Source organism: Brienomyrus brachyistius, chromosome 10, assembly GCF_023856365.1.
Source record: "Brienomyrus brachyistius isolate T26 chromosome 10, BBRACH_0.4, whole genome shotgun sequence".
NCBI classification, from domain to species: Eukaryota; Metazoa; Chordata; class Actinopteri; order Osteoglossiformes; family Mormyridae; genus Brienomyrus; species Brienomyrus brachyistius.
The window spans coordinates 7,160,748-7,184,615 of record NC_064542.1 but is presented as its reverse complement, the minus strand read 5'-3'; the positions used below and the strand labels follow the sequence as shown (position 1 = coordinate 7,184,615).

Here is a 23,868-nt window from a genome sequence, read left to right as displayed (position 1 = left end):
AACAGCAGAGCAAAAGCCTGTGCGGATCCGGCCTTGTACAGAAAGATCCCATGTACAAACATAAGGGGAGGGTAGCGGCCGATGTCCACCGCCCAAAATACAATACTACAATTACTCTTACAACTTACAAGCCTATCAAATAAACCTAAAACAGTGGCTAGTCTGGTCCTTTGTAGGAATGCTTAATGCCCTCGCAGCACAGCAACACCAAGAGGAAACGTTCCAATGCTACAGGTACAAAGAAACAATCAACAAAGAAACATAGACCCTTTTAAATCCCACAGTATAACCCAAGTGACCAGAGCCTCAGTGTCTGTAGCCCATCAGCTCGTAGGGGATCACGTCAAATGATAAAATTCCAAACAGTCACCTCCGCGTCCTCCACGAAGAGTTACATGCTGCTAGCAGTCACCCTGGTAAAATTAAAATTAAACATTCACGTTCTCAAACAAACCCTCTCCTTTCCTTACCAACAGGGAAGAAGAACCCACCCCATGTCCAGTTGTAAAACACAGCAGCAAGAGAATGAGATCCCATCTTGGCAGCCTTTTATAACTTCCTGGTAGGTCATATGACCTGGCTCAAGTGGTTGCCAATATAGTGTAATTACCAGTGCCATGCAACTACTCCTACCAGCCCGATCAGATCCCCACATTCTTTTAAAATACGCCGTGGCGCTTGTGCCTACTCCTAACAACCCGTGCCTGCGGCCTGACGGGCCCCGCTAGATGTGTATGCGCTAGCTTGCATTCATCCTGCCACATGTTTTATTATTCCTTAAAAACGTAATTAAAAATAACACAAATAAATACATGTAATGTATTTTTATTCTATTAAAGTTTAACAGCAACCCGTATCACCCAAACCATATGGCCCCCTATCGGCAATGTATGGTATATGGAGATAACCCCTCGACCAATCAGAATAAGGGATACGCTCCCCCCTCCCGCTTATGACGTCATAATTCATAATAACAATGACGGCCAAATTGTAGCTCCTCCCAATGTACCACAGACTATTTTTTAAATTACAAATTATTTAAAAATACGATTATAATAATTTAAAAATACATTATAACATGTCATAATTACAAACTATTATTAAACTGTAATAAGCCAAATCGTGCTAAATACTATTTTTGAATAAAATAATCTTTGTAATTTAAAAACACATATCCATCCATTTTCCAAACTGCTTATCCTACTGGGTCACGGGGGGTCCGGAGCCTATCCCGGAAGAAATGGGCATGAGGCAGGGAACAACCCAGGATGGGGGGTCAGCCCATCACAGGGCACACTCGCACACCATGCACTCTCACATGCACACCTATGGGCAATTTAGTAACTCCAATTAGCCTCAGCATGTTTTTGGACTGTGGGGGGAAACCGGAGTACCCGGAGGAAACCCCACGATGACATGGGGAGAACATGCAAACTCTGCACGCATGTGACCCAGGTGGAGACTCGAACCCAGGTCCCAGAGGTGTGAGGCAACAGTGCTAACCACTGCAGCACCATGCCGCCCCCTAAAAACACATATATACACAATAATTCAAATAAGTGCTAAGTACAAACTTTGTTTAAAAAAAAAAAAAAAAAACTGCAATAAATCAATTTGTGAAATCGCCCAGCTTCCGTGAAGCAGTAGTGAGCGGAAACGATACATATCTGCTCATGCACAGTCCAGTTCGGGTTTACGGTCTAAACTGGGAAAAGTCTATAAGCAGTTCAATGTGTCCCTAGAAATGCAGGTATCCCCAGGAGTACGATATCAAACCAGATATGGACTACATTGGCTGACACGTTCAGTGACACATCAGCATCATAACGCCTACTGAGGTCAAGAATATAGATGATAGAAATCACTGTCCAACACTCCGTAGCGTCCGTCGAGTGCACATGCCTCCGAGCAGGGTGCTCAGCAGGAGCTCACAGCAGCAGCTTGATTTTGGGTTTCGATCAGACTCCCTGGGTAGAAAATGCTGTTGGCACACTAACAGCACATATAACCAGCGTGCAAAAGCACTCAGGGTGTGGGATGAAATTATTACTTCGGGGAACAAATTTAATAAGGTCACTTTAAAGATAAAATTACATAAAATATAATTCTGAGGCGAATGTCTATTATATCTCCTTATACTACGGGACCGTTGAATGCTTGAATCTGACTGGCTGACGAACGTTCTGAGGTGTGCAATTATTTTCAGGGAAACGCATGGCGAACGTAGTTCCAGGCAGCTCTCTTGACCACATTACAGTTCCATATCACTTCGCATAGTTAACTGTAATAACGGAAATTAGCATACAGTACTTATAGTACCTATACAGCACGCAGGACTAACAAAAACAACAACATGACAGACGATTTTCCAAAAGTAAATTTTAATATTTACGGTGAATATGAAACTTTCAACAACTGGGCTGCAGCAGTATTAGTTAGCCTAGTGTACCAACTTAAAGGCTACACATGACATTTCTCACTAGCGAGGTAATAACAGCGCTGCATCTTAAAGCAGACTTACAGTTTAGAGACGGTGCTTCAGAACACTGTTGAGGGACACACAGAGGTAGCCTAATTCATACAAGCTCTCTCTCTGTTTCTCTTTCTCTCTGTCTCTCTCACTCTCTTTCTAATAACTTCATTATTAACTGCATTAGTCTGATATCAACGGCTCAAGCCTCCATGGCCAGCTTTAAAATGACGTTTTGGAACTAGCAAAAGAGTCGTTGGATGAGATGCGGAAGAAATAATCCTACTCACAATAGCGATTTAAGTAGAAAAACCGGACGAATCCCTTGAAATATATCATCTGATCGATGTCTTGAGGTGTGGCAACCGTAGTATAAGCGGAATAATTGACTCCGGGCCGTTGAATTATTAGAAAATAATGCACACCCGAGGTGTAACGGCATTACCACCTCGGGTGTGCATTATTTTCTAATAATTCAACGGCCCGTCGTCAATTATTCCTTACATATGTGTTTGAAATTGTTAGATGCCTTTCAATAAACCATTTCAATAAACAACCTTGTTAATGACTTAAAAGCAGCAGCATCTATCTTCATTATTTCACCAGCATAAACCTACCAATTTTCACCTTTCATGACGCAGTATTTGGGATATGAAGGTTTTGGGGGTGTGAATGTAGTATTCTCAAACAGACTCCATTTGACAACTGGTCTCAGGTTCAAACATGCAGCCAAAACATAAAATAGATACATATAAACAATACACAGCTCTGTAAAAAATTAAGAGACCACTCTATATACTTTTTTAAAATCTGCATTGTTAAATTCTGGTTTAATCCTGGTTCTGCTGGCAGAAGGCTACACTGTGAGGCAGGCTGCTTCCATGCTCGTGAGTTTCTAAGACCGCAGTACACAAGAACAGGGGGAAGAAGCAGGAGACACTGCGAAAAATCAAAAACCAGCCAGGTAGAGGGCAGAAGCAACCTTCTAATGCCAGAGATGACCATCAACTTATCCGTCAGTGTCTAACAAATCGGAGGATGACCTCAAGTGACCTTCAAAAGGAATGGAAAACATTAAGTGTGAAGCGTGATGGTGGGACAGGCTTCTAGAAGCAGCGCTGAAGACCCGTAAAGCAAGAAAGAAGCCCTTCATGAATGAGAAGCATGGAAGAGCCAGGCTGGAGTTTGCAAAAAAAAAAAAATTTGTATTTTACACAGGCTCATACCCATAACCCATAAACTGAGAAATGAGTGAAACTGAAAAATTTGATGCGGTGTGGGAAAGGGGGGCCACACTCCCCTGGGAAACTGTAAGGGGTTGCTGCAGGAGGGTAGTACTCGCTGTGGGATATCAGTCACGATTCAGGATGGGGGGGGGGGGGGGGGGCTGCTGACCGTATTTCACCAGATACACGTTCTCAATCAGGAGGGGGTAGCAATTAGTTGTACTCTGGCTTATCTTACTTGAGGTCAGTGGGATGCACACTCAGACGAAGTGGGTTGGTAAGTAAGTAAGTTTGTATTTATTTATGGTTCTATAACAAACAAACAGGAAAAACAAATTACCACAGTGCTTACAATGGTTATTACCATAATACACTAACATAATGCATAATTGTACCACATCGCCTTAACATTGATAAGTTCGGCTATACCCACAACAATACATTACATTAGCAGCAATTCGTATTAGAGGGAATGATTGGACGGGAAATAAACGAAAATATCTTTCCGAGGTATACAACGGTACAGTCGTCAGCGATAATTATAACAGTAAGCAAGCTAGGTCACGTTAACCTAGCCGCGCAATTAAGTAAACTAAATTAGCACAGCGTCACTTATCACTTATAATCAATAAACTTAGTACTTACGTTCGTCAGTGACGCACACATAAAAACCAGGGACTGTATTTACTGCCAGGAACAACTAAACTAACTACACATAAACTAAACACATAAATAAAAGTTCACTTCCACTCATGAAAACACATGAAAAACACTGCATTCCATCCATTCATCCATCCATTTTCTGAATCAATTTGTCCAATACGAGGGTGTGTGTGTCCAGAATCTATCCAGAAAGCTCTGCCTACAATGCAGGGATATTACAGACGCTGCTAAACCTTACCAAATGTTTTATCTCACCTCCATTAAATGTACCCAAACACTGAAACCCAACCCCATACCCCTCCTTACTGTGACCCATCACCTGGCGGTTGGTTCTTTGGTTAAACTGGCCTCCACTACCATTGCTAATTAGAATCATCTCACTTATATAAAAGTTTTGAAGAGCCAACAGGATTCGAAGCCTCTTACACCTCAGGATGAATCGGAAGTCATCGGTCACGTGATATTGCATAAACTTAGCAAGCCCCGATTCCCAGCTTGAAGTCACTGGGCCTCACTTTGAGGAGGCGATCTCCAGAATCTGGGTATTAACTGTCTCATCACTAAGTTCAGCACCTTTCACAATATAGCACAGCAAGGCCACGGTCAGAAAATGTGAGCCTGTCCTCCTCCTGAGTAAAGTAAAGCTCACTACGCTCTGTGAGCACAGGAACGCCCCGGCAATGTTTGGTAGGTTTCTGCATTGTTTGCAAGTACAGAATATTATCTGCGAGTAAACTAATTAAGGTAAATATGGAAATTCATACAATATATGCTGCAGAATATGAGCTGAATAAAGCATATAAAAAATGCAGAGAATTAAAAAAAATTGAACCACTGACCAAATATGGCACCTACAGTTGAGTTCTAGAACACAATGTCACCGTGACAACTCTGATGTCATCATTCTGAAGGTATAAATTCTGCTGTAGGCACCAGTATCAGTTCAAAACAAATCTGATTTCGAATAAGACACATCTCATCTCATCTCTCAATATGAAGTGGATTTTTCTCAATTGCTTTAGGCCGCCAGCGGTACCAAAGGACGCTGGAGAAGCTATAAAAGCAAAGGAGGAAAGAAAAAAGGATAAAGAAGGAAAGAAAAAGAAACCCTGGCTGAAGAAGCTTTTTACAAAAAAAGGGAAAGGAAAAAAGGCAATGGTGGTGGATAGCCAGACATTGGCGATGGAGGACAGCCAGACATTGGCGATGGAGGAGGATAGCCAGACATTGGCGATGGAGGACAGCCAGACATTGGCGATGGAGGACAGCCAGACATTGGCGATGGAGGACAGCCAGACATTGGCGATGGAGGAGGATAGCCAGACATTGGCGATGGAGGACAGCCAGACATTGGCGATGGAGGACAGCCAGACATTGGCGATGGAGGACAGCCAGACATTGGCGATGGAGGACAGCCAGACATTGGCGATGGAGGATAGCCAGACATTGGCGATGGAGGACAGCCAGACATTGGCGATGGAGGACAGCCAGACATTGGCGATGGAGGAAAGCCAGACAGTGGAGGTGAAGGAGGAGAGCCAGGCAAAGGTGGAGAAGGAGGAAAGCCAGAAAGTGGCGGTGAAGGAGGAGAGCCAGGCAAAGGTGGAGAAGGAGAAGTACAAGGCAATGGAGGAGGAGGAGAAGTACAAGGCAATGGAGGAGGAATACAAGGCAATGGAGGAGGAATACAAGGCAATGGAGGAGGAATACAAGGCAATGGAGGTGGAGGAGAGCAAGGCAATGGAGGTGGACTTGAGCAAGGCAATGGAGGAGGAGTACAAGGCAATGGTGGAGGAGTACAAGGCAATGGAGGAGGAGTACAAGACAATGGTGGAGGAGGAGTACAAGGCAATGGCGGAGGAGGAGTACACAGAAATGGTGAAGGAGGAGTACAAGGCAATGGTGGAGGAGACGTACAAGGCAATGGTGGAGAAGAGCAAAGCCGGTAGTGGATGAGACAGTCAGTGTTCTATGTTCAATCAGTACTACTGAAAAATGTGTAAATAATTGTAAATAAAGCATTAAAAACGAAAAAGACAGGTGTTTTCAATTGAATGTGAGTAGGTGATGTTAAATGTCAGGAATATTCCAAATGTCTATTACACGTGTTGCCGATAGGGGGGCATATGGTTTGGGTGATAAGGGTTGCCTTTAAACTTTAATAGAATGAAAATACATTACATGTATTTACGTTGTATTTTAAATTACGTTTTTAAGGAATAAAACATAACGGAATGAATGCAAGATACACGTCCAGCGGGGACCCGTCTGGCCGCAGCCATGTGTGCACAAGCGCCACGGCGTATTTTAAAAGCAAGCACCAAAATGTTTAAGAAAAACTTTAGCGTTATTTTAGAAGAAAGCAGGCGGAATTTAAACCCGTGCAAACATGCCCGAAAGCAGCAGAAGAGCAAATGCTGAGTTTAAACAAGCACAAGCGAAACCAATTAACATACAGCACGTCGTTTTAAAAGAAAGCACTTAAACCCATTACATTTAATCAACATGCTTAAAGAATTAGAAGGAAAAACATTAGCGGTATTTACCAGTGTTAGGTTGAAGAAAGCATTTAAACAGCGAAATGAGCGAGTCCCAGGGCTCGGCCATAATCGGCAGGTCCGTTTGAAAAAAGCGGTCGAGATGATATTGGCCAGCCCGTTTCAAAATGGCGACACCAGAGGAGCGCCTGTTATTTCAAATAAACGTTATGGTTATAGGGGTTTAAGTAATGAAGCACTTTTCTGCCAATGTAAAGTAAAACGCTCTAAGCATTTCAACAAGAATCAAGGAATAACGCGGTTAATTCTTGATTAAATTAGCGAATGCGCTCTCCTCTCTGGCTCGCTCTCATGTAGCGCATGCGCATAGAGCCACACAGTTTTCTTTAAGGAGCCGACTCTCTTGCGTTAATTTATTTAAACAGGAATTAACAGGGTTATTCCTTGATTCTTTTTTTTCCTTTTAAATTAACGCTAAAGTTTCTTTAAAACATTTCGGTGCTTTCTTGTGGTGCCCAAAGCACAGAATACCCACACTGCTCTGACTACGCCACCTCCTGGTAACCCCTAATGTTCCTTCTGTAACGTGGCTAAGTTCGAACCCTCCCCGTAACAAAGACAACAAAGAGGCATGTAAAAATAAAACCCAATCCACTTTATTACAAATATCCAAAATCAGACAAATGAAGGTTGCTGGGGGTGGGGGGCAGCTGACTATCCTCCAGATAGTAAGGTCAGATCAGCACACGCAGCTCTCAGCTCAGGAGGCCCCTGGTGACAAAGAAAACAGCAAAACTCAACACCACACAGCATGCAACATGACAAACACTACACACAACAGTACAGTGTCCACTCAGTGTGGCACCCCAACAGCAGAGCAAAAGCCTGTGCGGATCCGGCCTTGTACAGAAAGATCCCATGTACAAACATAAGGGGAGGGTAGCGGCCAATGTCCACCGCCCAAAATACAATACTACAATTACTCTTACAACTTACAAGCCTATCAAATAAACCTAAAACAGTGGCTAGTCTGGTCCTTTGTAGGAATGCTTAATGCCCTCGCAGCACAGCAACACCAAGAGGAAACGTTCCAATGCTACAGGTACAAAGAAACAATCAACAAAGAAACATAGACCCTTTTAAATCCCACAGTATAACCCAAGTGACCAGAGCCTCAGTGTCTGTAGCCCATCAGCTCGTAGGGGATCACGTCAAATGATAAAATTCCAAACAGTCACCTCCGCGTCCTCCACGAAGAGTTACATGCTGCTAGCAGTCACCCTGGTAAAATTAAAATTAAACATTCACGTTCTCAAACAAACCCTCTCCTTTCCTTACCAACAGGGAAGAAGAACCCACCCCATGTCCAGTTGTAAAACACAGCAGCAAGAGAATGAGATTCCATCTTGGCAGCCTTTTATAACTTCCTGGTAGGTCATATGACCTGGCTCAAGTGGTTGCCAATATAGTGTAATTACCAGTGCCATGCAACTACTCCTACCAGCCCGATCAGATCCCCACATTCTTTTAAAATACGCCGTGGCGCTTGTGCCTACTCCTAACAACCCGTGCCTGCGGCCTGACGGGCCCCGCTAGATGTGTATGCGCTAGCTTGCATTCATCCTGCCACATGTTTTATTATTCCTTAAAAACGTAATTAAAAATAACACAAATAAATACATGTAATATATTTTTATTCTATTAAAGTTTAACAGCAACCCGTATCACCCAAACCATATGGCCCCCTATCGGCAATGTATGGTATATGGAGATAACCCCTCGACCAATCAGAATAAGGGATACGCTCCCCCCTCCCGCTTATGACGTCATAATTCATAATAACAATGACGGCCAAATTGTAGCTCCTCCCAATGTACCACAGACTATTTTTTAAATTACAAATTATTTAAAAATACGATTATAATAATTTAAAAATACATTATAACATGTCATAATTACAAACTATTATTAAACTGTAATAAGCCAAATCGTGCTAAATACTATTTTTGAATAAAATAATCTTTGTAATTTAAAAACACATATCCATCCATTTTCCAAACTGCTTATCCTACTGGGTCACGGGGGGTCCGGAGCCTATCCCGGAAGAAATGGGCATGAGGCAGGGAACAACCCAGGATGGGGGGTCAGCCCATCACAGGGCACACTCGCACACCATGCACTCTCACATGCACACCTATGGGCAATTTAGTAACTCCAATTAGCCTCAGCATGTTTTTGGACTGTGGGGGGAAACCGGAGTACCCGGAGGAAACCCCACGATGACATGGGGAGAACATGCAAACTCCGCACGCATGTGACCCAGGTGGAGACTCGAACCCAGGTCCCAGAGGTGTGAGGCAACAGTGCTAACCACTGCAGCACCATGCCGCCCCCTAAAAACACATATATACACAATAATTCAAATAAGTGCTAAGTACAAACTTTGTTTAAAAAAAAAAAAAAACTGCAATAAATCAATTTGTGAAATCGCCCAGCTTCCGTGAAGCAGTAGTGAGCGGAAACGATACATATCTGCTCATGCACAGTCCAGTTCGGGTTTACGGTCTAAACTGGGAAAAGTCTATAAGCAGTTCAATGTGTCCCTAGAAATGCAGGTATCCCCAGGAGTACGATATCAAACCAGATATGGACTACATTGGCTGACACGTTCAGTGACACATCAGCATCATAACGCCTACTGAGGTCAAGAATATAGATGATAGAAATCACTGTCCAACACTCCGTAGCGTCCGTCGAGTGCACATGCCTCCGAGCAGGGTGCTCAGCAGGAGCTCACAGCAGCAGCTTGATTTTGGGTTTCGATCAGACTCCCTGGGTAGAAAATGCTGTTAGCACACTAACAGCACATATAACCAGCGTGCAAAAGAACTCAGGGTGTGGGATGAAATTATTACTTCGGGGAACAAATTTAATAAGGTCACTTTAAAGATAAAATTACATAAAATACAATTCTGAGGCGAATGTCTATTATATCTCCTTATACTACGGGACCGTTGAATGCTTGAATCTGACTGGCTGACGAACGTTCTGAGGTGTGCAATTATTTTCAGGGAAACGCATGGCGAACGTAGTTCCAGGCAGCTCTCTTGACCACATTACAGTTCCATATCACTTCGCATAGTTAACTGTAATAACGGAAATTAGCATACAGTACTTATAGTACCTATACAGCACGCAGGACTAACAAAAACAACAACATGACAGACGATTTTCCAAAAGTAAATTTTAATATTTACGGTGAATATGAAACTTTCAACAACTGGGCTGCAGCAGTATTAGTTAGCCTAGTGTACCAACTTAAAGGCTACACATGACATTTCTCACTAGCGAGGTAATAACAGCGCTGCATCTTAAAGCAGACTTACAGTTTAGAGACGGTGCTTCAGAACACTGTTGAGGGACACACAGAGGTAGCCTAATTCATACAAGCTCTCTCTCTGTTTCTCTTTCTCTCTGTCTCTCTCACTCTCTTTCTAATAACTTCATTATTAACTGCATTAGTCTGATATCAACGGCTCAAGCCTCCATGGCCAGCTTTAAAATGACGTTTTGGAACTAGCAAAAGAGTCGTTGGATGAGATGCGGAAGAAATAATCCTACTCACAATAGCGATTTAAGTAGAAAAACCGGACGAATCCCTTGAAATATATCATCTGATCGATGTCTTGAGGTGTGGCAACCGTAGTATAAGCGGAATAATTGACTCCGGGCCGTTGAATTATTAGAAAATAATGCACACCCGAGGTGTAACGGCATTACCACCTCGGGTGTGCATTATTTTCTAATAATTCAACGGCCCGTCGTCAATTATTCCTTACATATGTGTTTGAAATTGTTAGATGCCTTTCAATAAACCATTTCAATAAACAACCTTGTTAATGACTTAAAAGCAGCAGCATCTATCTTCATTATTTCACCAGCATAAACCTACCAATTTTCACCTTTCATGACGCAGTATTTGGGATATGAAGGTTTTGGGGGTGTGAATGTAGTATTCTCAAACAGACTCCATTTGACAACTGGTCTCAGGTTCAAACATGCAGCCAAAACATAAAATAGATACATATAAACAATACACAGCTCTGTAAAAAATTAAGAGACCACTCTATATACTTTTTTAAAATCTGCATTGTTAAATTCTGGTTTAATCCTGGTTCTGCTGGCAGAAGGCTACACTGTGAGGCAGGCTGCTTCCATGCTCGTGAGTTTCTAAGACCGCAGTACACAAGAACAGGGGGAAGAAGCAGGAGACACTGCGAAAAATCAAAAACCAGCCAGGTAGAGGGCAGAAGCAACCTTCTAATGCCAGAGATGACCATCAACTTATCCGTCAGTGTCTAACAAATCGGAGGATGACCTCAAGTGACCTTCAAAAGGAATGGAAAACATTAAGTGTGAAGCGTGATGGTGGGACAGGCTTCTAGAAGCAGCGCTGAAGACCCGTAAAGCAAGAAAGAAGCCCTTCATGAATGAGAAGCATGGAAGAGCCAGGCTGGAGTTTGCAAAAAAAAAAAAATTTGTATTTTACACAGGCTCATACCCATAACCCATAAACTGAGAAATGAGTGAAACTGAAAAATTTGATGCGGTGTGGGAAAGGGGGGCCACACTCCCCTGGGAAACTGTAAGGGGTTGCTGCAGGAGGGTAGTACTCGCTGTGGGATATCAGTCACGATTCAGGATGGGGGGGGGGGGGGGGGGGCTGCTGACCGTATTTCACCAGATACACGTTCTCAATCAGGAGGGGGTAGCAATTAGTTGTACTCTGGCTTATCTTACTTGAGGTCAGTGGGATGCACACTCAGACGAAGTGGGTTGGTAAGTAAGTAAGTTTGTATTTATTTATGGTTCTATAACAAACAAACAGGAAAAACAAATTACCACAGTGCTTACAATGGTTATTACCATAATACACTAACATAATGCATAATTGTACCACATCGCCTTAACATTGATAAGTTCGGCTATACCCACAACAATACATTACATTAGCAGCAATTCGTATTAGAGGGAATGATTGGACGGGAAATAAACGAAAATATCTTTCCGAGGTATACAACGGTACAGTCGTCAGCGATAATTATAACAGTAAGCAAGCTAGGTCACGTTAACCTAGCCGCGCAATTAAGTAAACTAAATTAGCACAGCGTCACTTATCACTTATAATCAATAAACTTAGTACTTACGTTCGTCAGTGACGCACACATAAAAACCAGGGACTGTATTTACTGCCAGGAACAACTAAACTAACTACACATAAACTAAACACATAAATAAAAGTTCACTTCCACTCATGAAAACACATGAAAAACACTGCATTCCATCCATTCATCCATCCATTTTCTGAATCAATTTGTCCAATACGAGGGTGTGTGTGTCCAGAATCTATCCAGAAAGCTCTGCCTACAATGCAGGGATATTACAGACGCTGCTAAACCTTACCAAATGTTTTATCTCACCTCCATTAAATGTACCCAAACACTGAAACCCAACCCCATACCCCTCCTTACTGTGACCCATCACCTGGCGGTTGGTTCTTTGGTTAAACTGGCCTCCACTACCATTGCTAATTAGAATCATCTCACTTATATAAAAGTTTTGAAGAGCCAACAGGATTCGAAGCCTCTTACACCTCAGGATGAATCGGAAGTCATCGGTCACGTGATATTGCATAAACTTAGCAAGCCCCGATTCCCAGCTTGAAGTCACTGGGCCTCACTTTGAGGAGGCGATCTCCAGAATCTGGGTATTAACTGTCTCATCACTAAGTTCAGCACCTTTCACAATATAGCACAGCAAGGCCACGGTCAGAAAATGTGAGCCTGTCCTCCTCCTGAGTAAAGTAAAGCTCACTACGCTCTGTGAGCACAGGAACGCCCCGGCAATGTTTGGTAGGTTTCTGCATTGTTTGCAAGTACAGAATATTATCTGCGAGTAAACTAATTAAGGTAAATATGGAAATTCATACAATATATGCTGCAGAATATGAGCTGAATAAAGCATATAAAAAATGCAGAGAATTAAAAAAAATTGAACCACTGACCAAATATGGCACCTACAGTTGAGTTCTAGAACACAATGTCACCGTGACAACTCTGATGTCATCATTCTGAAGGTATAAATTCTGCTGTAGGCACCAGTATCAGTTCAAAACAAATCTGATTTCGAATAAGACACATCTCATCTCATCTCTCAATATGAAGTGGATTTTTCTCAATTGCTTTAGGCCGCCAGCGGTACCAAAGGACGCTGGAGAAGCTATAAAAGCAAAGGAGGAAAGAAAAAAGGATAAAGAAGGAAAGAAAAAGAAACCCTGGCTGAAGAAGCTTTTTACAAAAAAAGGGAAAGGAAAAAAGGCAATGGTGGTGGATAGCCAGACATTGGCGATGGAGGACAGCCAGACATTGGCGATGGAGGAGGATAGCCAGACATTGGCGATGGAGGACAGCCAGACATTGGCGATGGAGGACAGCCAGACATTGGCGATGGAGGACAGCCAGACATTGGCGATGGAGGAGGATAGCCAGACATTGGCGATGGAGGATAGCCAGACATTGGCGATGGAGGACAGCCAGACATTGGCGATGGAGGACAGCCAGACATTGGCGATGGAGGACAGCCAGACATTGGCGATGGAGGACAGCCAGACATTGGCGATGGAGGACAGCCAGACATTGGCGATGGAGGACAGCCAGACATTGGCGATGGAGGAAAGCCAGACAGTGGAGGTGAAGGAGGAGAGCCAGGCAAAGGTGGAGAAGGAGGAAAGCCAGAAAGTGGCGGTGAAGGAGGAGAGCCAGGCAAAGGTGGAGAAGGAGAAGTACAAGGCAATGGAGGAGGAGGAGAAGTACAAGGCAATGGAGGAGGAATACAAGGCAATGGAGGAGGAATACAAGGCAATGGAGGAGGAATACAAGGCAATGGAGGTGGAGGAGAGCAAGGCAATGGAGGTGGACTTGAGCAAGGCAATGGAGGAGGAGTACAAGGCAATGGTGGAGGAGTACAAGGCAATGGAGGCGGAGTACAAGACAATGGTGGAGGAGGAGTACAAGGCAATGGCGGAGGAGGAGTACACAGAAATGGTGAAGGAGGAGTACACGGCAATGGTGGAGGAGACGTACAAGGCAATGGTGGAGGAGACGTACAAGGCAATGGTGGAGAAGAGCAAAGCCGGTAGTGGATGAGACAGTCAGTGTTCTATGTTCAATCAGTACTACTGAAAAATGTGTAAATAATTGTAAATAAAGCATTAAAAACGAAAAAGACAGGTGTTTTCAATTGAATGTGAGTAGGTGATGTTAAATGTCAGGAATATTCCAAATGTCTATTACACGTGTTGCCGATAGGGGGGCATATGGTTTGGGTGATAAGGGTTGCCTTTAAACTTTAATAGAATGAAAATACATTACATGTATTTACGTTGTATTTTAAATTACGTTTTTAAGGAATAAAACATAACGGAATGAATGCAAGATACACGTCCAGCGGGGACCCGTCTGGCCGCAGCCATGTGTGCACAAGCGCCACGGCGTATTTTAAAAGCAAGCACCAAAATGTTTAAGAAAAACTTTAGCGTTATTTTAGAAGAAAGCAGGCGGAATTTAAACCCGTGCAAACATGCCCGAAAGCAGCAGAAGAGCAAATGCTGAGTTTAAACAAGCACAAGCGAAACCAATTAACATACAGCACGTCGTTTTAAAAGAAAGCACTTAAACCCATTACATTTAATCAACATGCTTAAAGAATTAGAAGGAAAAACATTAGCGGTATTTACCAGTGTTAGGTTGAAGAAAGCATTTAAACAGCGAAATGAGCGAGTCCCAGGGCTCGGCCATAATCGGCAGGTCCGTTTGAAAAAAGCGGTCGAGATGATATTGGCCAGCCCGTTTCAAAATGGCGACACCAGAGGAGCGCCTGTTATTTCAAATAAACGTTATGGTTATAGGGGTTTAAGTAATGAAGCACTTTTCTGCCAATGTAAAGTAAAACGCTCTAAGGCATTTCAACAAGAATCAAGGAATAACGCGGTTAATTCTTGATTAAATTAGCGAATGCGCTCTCCTCTCTGGCTCGCTCTCATGTAGCGCATGCGCATAGAGCCACACAGTTTTCTTTAAGGAGCCGACTCTCTTGCGTTAATTTATTTAAACAGGAATTAACAGGGTTATTCCTTGATTCTTTTTTTTCCTTTTAAATTAACGCTAAAGTTTCTTTAAAACATTTCGGTGCTTTCTTGTGGTGCCCAAAGCACAGAATACCCACACTGCTCTGACTACGCCACCTCCTGGTAACCCCTAATGTTCCTTCTGTAACGTGGCTAAGTTCGAACCCTCCCCGTAACAAAGACAACAAAGAGGCATGTAAAAATAAAACCCAATCCACTTTATTACAAATATCCAAAATCAGACAAATGAAGGTTGCTGGGGGTGGGGGGCAGCTGACTATCCTCCAGATAGTAAGGTCAGATCAGCACACGCAGCTCTCAGCTCAGGAGGCCCCTGGTGACAAAGAAAACAGCAAAACTCAACACCACACAGCATGCAACATGACAAACACTACACACAACAGTACAGTGTCCACTCAGTGTGGCACCCCAACAGCAGAGCAAAAGCCTGTGCGGATCCGGCCTTGTACAGAAAGATCCCATGTACAAACATAAGGGGAGGGTAGCGGCCGATGTCCACCGCCCAAAATACAATACTACAATTACTCTTACAACTTACAAGCCTATCAAATAAACCTAAAACAGTGGCTAGTCTGGTCCTTTGTAGGAATGCTTAATGCCCTCGCAGCACAGCAACACCAAGAGGAAACGTTCCAATGCTACAGGTACAAAGAAACAATCAACAAAGAAACATAGACCCTTTTAAATCCCACAGTATAACCCAAGTGACCAGAGCCTCAGTGTCTGTAGCCCATCAGCTCGTAGGGGATCACGTCAAATGATAAAATTCCAAACAGTCACCTCCGCGTCCTCCACGAAGAGTTACATGCTGCTAGCAGTCACCCTGGTAAAATTAAAATTAAACATTCACGTTCTCAAACAAACCCTCTCCTTTCCTTACCAACAGGGAAGAAGAACCCACCCCATGTCCAGTTGTAAAACACAGCAGCAAGAGAATGAGATTCCATCTTGGCAGCCTTTTATAACTTCCTGGTAGGTCATATGACCTGGCTCAAGTGGTTGCCAATATAGTGTAATTACCAGTGCCATGCAACTACTCCTACCAGCCCGATCAGATCCCCACATTCTTTTAAAATACGCCGTGGCGCTTGTGCCTACTCCTAACAACCCGTGCCTGCGGCCTGACGGGCCCCGCTAGATGTGTATGCGCTAGCTTGCATTCATCCTGCCACATGTTTTATTATTCCTTAAAAACGTAATTAAAAATAACACAAATAAATACATGTAATGTATTTTTATTCTATTAAAGTTTAACAGCAACCCGTATCACCCAAACCATATGGCCCCCTATCGGCAATGTATGGTATATGGAGATAACCCCTCGACCAATCAGAATAAGGGATACGCTCCCCCCTCCCGCTTATGACGTCATAATTCATAATAACAATGACGGCCAAATTGTAGCTCCTCCCAATGTACCACAGACTATTTTTTAAATTACAAATTATTTAAAAATACGATTATAATAATTTAAAAATACATTATAACATGTCATAATTACAAACTATTATTAAACTGTAATAAGCCAAATCGTGCTAAATACTATTTTTGAATAAAATAATCTTTGTAATTTAAAAACACATATCCATCCATTTTCCAAACTGCTTATCCTACTGGGTCACGGGGGGTCCGGAGCCTATCCCGGAAGAAATGGGCATGAGGCAGGGAACAACCCAGGATGGGGGGTCAGCCCATCACAGGGCACACTCGCACACCATGCACTCTCACATGCACACCTATGGGCAATTTAGTAACTCCAATTAGCCTCAGCATGTTTTTGGACTGTGGGGGGAAACCGGAGTACCCGGAGGAAACCCCACGATGACATGGGGAGAACATGCAAACTCCGCACGCATGTGACCCAGGTGGAGACTCGAACCCAGGTCCCAGAGGTGTGAGGCAACAGTGCTAACCACTGCAGCACCATGCCGCCCCCTAAAAACACATATATACACAATAATTCAAATAAGTGCTAAGTACAAACTTTGTTTAAAAAAAAAAAAAAAAACTGCAATAAATCAATTTGTGAAATCGCCCAGCTTCCGTGAAGCAGTAGTGAGCGGAAACGATACATATCTGCTCATGCACAGTCCAGTTCGGGTTTACGGTCTAAACTGGGAAAAGTCTATAAGCAGTTCAATGTGTCCCTAGAAATGCAGGTATCCCCAGGAGTACGATATCAAACCAGATATGGACTACATTGGCTGACACGTTCAGTGACACATCAGCATCATAACGCCTACTGAGGTCAAGAATATAGATGATAGAAATCACTGTCCAACACTCCGTAGCGTCCGTCGAGTGCACATGCCTCCGAGCAGGGTGCTCAGCAGGAGCTCACAGCAGCAGCTTGATTTTGGGTTTCGATCAGACTCCCTGGGTAGAAAATGCTGTTGGCACACTAACAGCACATATAACCAGCGTGCAAAAGCACTCAGGGTGTGGGATGAAATTATTACTTCGGGGAACAAATTTAATAAGGTCACTTTAAAGATAAAATTACATAAAATATAATTCTGAGGCGAATGTCTATTATATCTCCTTATACTACGGGACCGTTGAATGCTTGAATCTGACTGGCTGACGAACGTTCTGAGGTGTGCAATTATTTTCAGGGAAACGCATGGCGAACGTAGTTCCAGGCAGCTCTCTTGACCACATTACAGTTCCATATCACTTCGCATAGTTAACTGTAATAACGGAAATTAGCATACAGTACTTATAGTACCTATACAGCACGCAGGACTAACAAAAACAACAACATGACAGACGATTTTCCAAAAGTAAATTTTAATATTTACGGTGAATATGAAACTTTCAACAACTGGGCTGCAGCAGTATTAGTTAGCCTAGTGTACCAACTTAAAGGCTACACATGACATTTCTCACTAGCGAGGTAATAACAGCGCTGCATCTTAAAGCAGACTTACAGTTTAGAGACGGTGCTTCAGAACACTGTTGAGGGACACACAGAGGTAGCCTAATTCATACAAGCTCTCTCTCTGTTTCTCTTTCTCTCTGTCTCTCTCACTCTCTTTCTAATAACTTCATTATTAACTGCATTAGTCTGATATCAACGGCTCAAGCCTCCATGGCCAGCTTTAAAATGACGTTTTGGAACTAGCAAAAGAGTCGTTGGATGAGATGCGGAAGAAATAATCCTACTCACAATAGCGATTTAAGTAGAAAAACCGGACGAATCCCTTGAAATATATCATCTGATCGATGTCTTGAGGTGTGGCAACCGTAGTATAAGCGGAATAATTGACTCCGGGCCGTTGAATTATTAGAAAATAATGCACACCCGAGGTGTAACGGCATTACCACCTCGGGTGTGCATTATTTTCTAATAATTCAACGGCCCGTCGTCAATTATTCCTTACATATGTGTTTGAAATTGTTAGATGCCTTTCAATAAACCATTTCAATAAACAACCTTGTTAATGACTTAAAAGCAGCAGCATCTATCTTCATTATTTCACCAGCATAAACCTACCAATTTTCACCTTTCATGACGCAGTATTTGGGATATGAAGGTTTTGGGGGTGTGAATGTAGTATTCTCAAACAGACTCCATTTGACAACTGGTCTCAGGTTCAAACATGCAGCCAAAACATAAAATAGATACATATAAACAATACACAGCTCTGTAAAAAATTAAGAGACCACTCTATATACTTTTTTAAAATCTGCATTGTTAAATTCTGGTTTAATCCTGGTTCTGCTGGCAGAAGGCTACACTGTGAGGCAGGCTGCTTCCATGCTCGTGAGTTTCTAAGACCGCAGTACACAAGAACAGGGGGAAGAAGCAGGAGACACTGCGAAAAATCAAAAACCAGCCAGGTAGAGGGCAGAAGCAACCTTCTAATGCCAGAGATGACCATCAACTTATCCGTCAGTGTCTAACAAATCGGAGGATGACCTCAAGTGACCTTCAAAAGGAATGGAAAACATTAAGTGTGAAGCGTGATGGTGGGACAGGCTTCTAGAAGCAGCGCTGAAGACCCGTAAAGCAAGAAAGAAGCCCTTCATGAATGAGAAGCATGGAAGAGCCAGGCTGGAGTTTGCAAAAAAAAAAAAATTTGTATTTTACACAGGCTCATACCCATAACCCATAAACTGAGAAATGAGTGAAACTGAAAAATTTGATGCGGTGTGGGAAAGGGGGGCCACACTCCCCTGGGAAACTGTAAGGGGTTGCTGCAGGAGGGTAGTACTCGCTGTGGGATATCAGTCACGATTCAGGATGGGGGGGGGGGGGGGGGGGGCTGCTGACCGTATTTCACCAGATACACGTTCTCAATCAGGAGGGGGTAGCAATTAGTTGTACTCTGGCTTATCTTACTTGAGGTCAGTGGGATGCACACTCAGACGAAGTGGGTTGGTAAGTAAGTAAGTTTGTATTTATTTATGGTTCTATAACAAACAAACAGGAAAAACAAATTACCACAGTGCTTACAATGGTTATTACCATAATACACTAACATAATGCATAATTGTACCACATCGCCTTAACATTGATAAGTTCGGCTATACCCACAACAATACATTACATTAGCAGCAATTCGTATTAGAGGGAATGATTGGACGGGAAATAAACGAAAATATCTTTCCGAGGTATACAACGGTACAGTCGTCAGCGATAATTATAACAGTAAGCAAGCTACGTCACGTTAACCTAGCCGCGCAATTAAGTAAACTAAATTAGCACAGCGTCACTTATCACTTATAATCAATAAACTTAGTACTTACGTTCGTCAGTGACGCACACATAAAAACCAGGGACTGTATTTACTGCCAGGAACAACTAAACTAACTACACATAAACTAAACACATAAATAAAAGTTCACTTCCACTCATGAAAACACATGAAAAACACTGCATTCCATCCATTCATCCATCCATTTTCTGAATCAATTTGTCCAATACGAGGGTGTGTGTGTCCAGAATCTATCCAGAAAGCTCTGCCTACAATGCAGGGATATTACAGACGCTGCTAAACCTTACCAAATGTTTTATCTCACCTCCATTAAATGTACCCAAACACTGAAACCCAACCCCATACCCCTCCTTACTGTGACCCATCACCTGGCGGTTGGTTCTTTGGTTAAACTGGCCTCCACTACCATTGCTAATTAGAATCATCTCACTTATATAAAAGTTTTGAAGAGCCAACAGGATTCGAAGCCTCTTACACCTCAGGATGAATCGGAAGTCATCGGTCACGTGATATTGCATAAACTTAGCAAGCCCCGATTCCCAGCTTGAAGTCACTGGGCCTCACTTTGAGGAGGCGATCTCCAGAATCTGGGTATTAACTGTCTCATCACTAAGTTCAGCACCTTTCACAATATAGCACAGCAAGGCCACGGTCAGAAAATGTGAGCCTGTCCTCCTCCTGAGTAAAGTAAAGCTCACTACGCTCTGTGAGCACAGGAACGCCCCGGCAATGTTTGGTAGGTTTCTGCATTGTTTGCAAGTACAGAATATTATCTGCGAGTAAACTAATTAAGGTAAATATGGAAATTCATACAATATATGCTGCAGAATATGAGCTGAATAAAGCATATAAAAAATGCAGAGAATTAAAAAAAATTGAACCACTGACCAAATATGGCACCTACAGTTGAGTTCTAGAACACAATGTCACCGTGACAACTCTGATGTCATCATTCTGAAGGTATAAATTCTGCTGTAGGCACCAGTATCAGTTCAAAACAAATCTGATTTCGAATAAGACACATCTCATCTCATCTCTCAATATGAAGTGGATTTTTCTCAATTGCTTTAGGCCGCCAGCGGTACCAAAGGACGCTGGAGAAGCTATAAAAGCAAAGGAGGAAAGAAAAAAGGATAAAGAAGGAAAGAAAAAGAAACCCTGGCTGAAGAAGCTTTTTACAAAAAAAGGGAAAGGAAAAAAGGCAATGGTGGTGGATAGCCAGACATTGGCGATGGAGGAGGATAGCCAGACATTGGCGATGGAGGAGGATAGCCAGACATTGGCGATGGAGGACAGCCAGACATTGGCGATGGAGGACAGCCAGACATTGGCGATGGAGGAGGATAGCCAGACATTGGCGATGGAGGATAGCCAGACATTGGCGATGGAGGATAGCCAGACATTGGCGATGGAGGACAGCCAGACATTGGCGATGGAGGACAGCCAGACATTGGCGATGGAGGACAGCCAGACATTGGCGATGGAGGATAGCCAGACATTGGCGATGGAGGACAGCCAGACATTGGCGATGGAGGACAGCCAGACATTGGCGATGGAGGAAAGCCAGACAGTGGAGGTGAAGGAGGAGAGCCAGGCAAAGGTGGAGAAGGAGGAAAGCCAGAAAGTGGCGGTGAAGGAGGAGAGCCAGGCAAAGGTGGAGAAGGAGAAGTACAAGGCAATGGAGGAGGAGGAGAAGTACAAGGCAATGGAGGAGGAATACAAGGCAATGGAGGAGGAATACAAGGCAATGGAGGAGGAATACAAGGCAATGGAGGTGGAGGAGAGCAAGGCAATGGAGGTGGACGAGAGCAAGGCAATGGAGGAGGAGTACAAGGCAATGGTGGAGGAGTACAAGGCAATGGAGGAGGAGTACAAGACAATGGTGGAGGAGGAGTACAAGGCAATGGCGGAGGAGGAGTACACAGAAATGGTGAAGGAGGAGTACACGGCAATGGTGGAGGAGACGTACAAGGCAATGGTGGAGGAGACGTACAAGGCAATGGTGGAGAAGAGCAAGGCCGGTAGTGGATGAGACAGTCAGTGTTCTATGTTCAATCAGTACTACTGAAAAATGTGTAAATAATTGTAAATAAAGCATTAAAAACGAAAAAGACACAGGTGTTTTCAATTGAATGTGAGTAGGTGATGTTAAACGTCAGGAATATTCCAAATGTCTATTACACGTGTTGCCGATAGGGGGGCATATGGTTTGGGTGATAAGGGTTGCCTTTAAACTTTAATAGAATGAAAATACATTACATGTATTTACGTTGTATTTTAAATTACGTTTTTAAGGAATAAAACATAACGGAATGAATGCAAGATACACGTCCAGCGGGGACCCGTCCGGCCGCAGCCATGTGTGCACAAGCGCCACGGCGTATTTTAAAAGCAAGCACCAAAATGTTTAAGAAAAACTTTAGCGTTATTTTAGAAGAAAGCAGGCGGAATTTAAACCCGTGCAAACATGCCCGAAAGCAGCAGAAGAGCAAATGCTGAGTTTAAACAAGCACAAGCGAAACCAATTAACATACAGCACGTCGTTTTAAAAGAAAGCACTTAAACCCATTACATTTAATCAACATGCTTAAAGAATTAGAAGGAAAAACATTAGCGGTATTTACCAGTGTTAGGTTGAAGAAAGCATTTAAACAGCGAAATGAGCGAGTCCCAGGGCTCGGCCATAATCGGCAGGTCCGTTTGAAAAAAGCGGTCGAGATGATATTGGCCAGCCCGTTTCAAAATGGCGACACCAGAGGAGCGCCTGTTATTTCAAATAAACGTTATGGTTATAGGGGTTTAAGTAATGAAGCACTTTTCTGCCAATGTAAAGTAAAACGCTCTAAGCATTTCAACAAGAATCAAGGAATAACGCGGTTAATTCTTGATTAAATTAGCGAATGCGCTCTCCTCTCTGGCTCGCTCTCATGTAGCGCATGCGCATAGAGCCACACAGTTCTCTTTAAAGAGCCGACACTCTTGCGTTAATTTATTTAAACAAGAATTAACAGGGTTATTCCTTGATTCTTTTTTTTCCTTTTAAATTAACGCTAAAGTTTCTTTAAAACATTTCGGTGCTTTCTTGTGGTGCCCAAAGCACAGAATACCCACACTGCTCTGACTACACCACCTCCTGGTAACCCCTAATGTTCCTTCTGTAACGTGGCTAAGTTCGAACCCTCCCCGTAACAAAGACAACAAAGAGGCATGTAAAAATAAAACCCAATCCACTTTATTACAAATATCCAAAATCAGACAAATGAAGGTTGCTGGGGGTGGGGGGCAGCTGACTATCCTCCAGATAGTAAGGTCAGATCAGCACACGCAGCTCTCAGCTCAGGAGGCCCCTGGTGACAAAGAAAACAGCAAAACTCAACACCACACAGCATGCAACATGACAAACACTACACACAACAGTACAGTGTCCACTCAGTGTGGCACCCCAACAGCAGAGCAAAAGCCTGTGCGGATCCGGCCTTGTACAGAAAGATCCCATGTACAAACATAAGGGGAGGGTAGCGGCCGATGTCCACCGCCCAAAATACAATACTACAATTACTCTTACAACTTACAAGCCTATCAAATAAACCTAAAACAGTGGCTAGTCTGGTCCTTTGCAGGAATGCTTAATGCCCTCGCAGCACAGCAACACCAAGAGGAAACGTTCCAATGCTACAGGTACAAAGAAACAATCAACAAAGAAACATAGACCCTTTTAAATCCCACAGTATAACCCAAGTGACCAGAGCCTCAGTGTCTGTAGCCCATCAGCTCGTAGGGGATCACGTCAAATGATAAAATTCCAAACAGACACCACCGCGTCCTCCACGAAGAGTTACATGCTGCTAGCAGTCACCCTGGTAAAATTAAAATTAAACATTGAAGTTCTCAAACAAACCCGCTCCTCCTTTCCTTACCCACAGGGGAGAAGAACCCACCCCATGTATAGTTGTAAAACACAGCAGCAAGAGAATGAGATTCCATCTTGGCAGCCTTTTATAACTTCCTGGTAGGTCATATGACCTGGCTCAAGTGGTTGCCAATATAGTGTAATTACCAGTGCCATGCAACTACTCCTACCAGC

General features: G+C 43.1%; 2 protein-coding genes across 3 annotated transcripts; both read left to right on the top strand.

Annotated features, from left to right (window-relative positions):
• The first annotated feature begins 5,293 nt into the window (after window positions 1–5,293).
• LOC125750891 (cilia- and flagella-associated protein 251-like) lies at window positions 5,294–14,141 on the top strand. Of its 2 annotated transcripts, XM_049029233.1 has the most exons (3): window positions 5,294–5,907; window positions 5,962–6,255; window positions 13,865–14,141. In XM_049029233.1, exons 1-3 carry the CDS (start codon window positions 5,353–5,355, stop codon window positions 14,060–14,062), a joined length of 1,047 nt encoding a protein of 348 aa, XP_048885190.1. In that variant the 5' UTR covers window positions 5,294–5,352; the 3' UTR covers window positions 14,063–14,141. The 2 variants fall into 2 exon arrangements, with proteins under 2 accessions (XP_048885190.1, XP_048885189.1); XM_049029232.1 differs by having other exon boundaries at window positions 5,295–6,255.
• Window positions 14,142–20,791: 6,650 nt separating this feature from the next.
• Window positions 20,792–21,895, top strand: LOC125750892 (cilia- and flagella-associated protein 251-like). Its single transcript, XM_049029234.1, has 2 exons — window positions 20,792–21,384; window positions 21,439–21,895. The coding sequence occupies exons 1-2, from the start codon at window positions 20,827–20,829 to the stop codon at window positions 21,814–21,816; spliced, it is 936 nt and encodes a 311-aa protein (XP_048885191.1). The 5' UTR covers window positions 20,792–20,826; the 3' UTR covers window positions 21,817–21,895.
• Window positions 21,896–23,868: the final 1,973 nt, after the last annotated feature.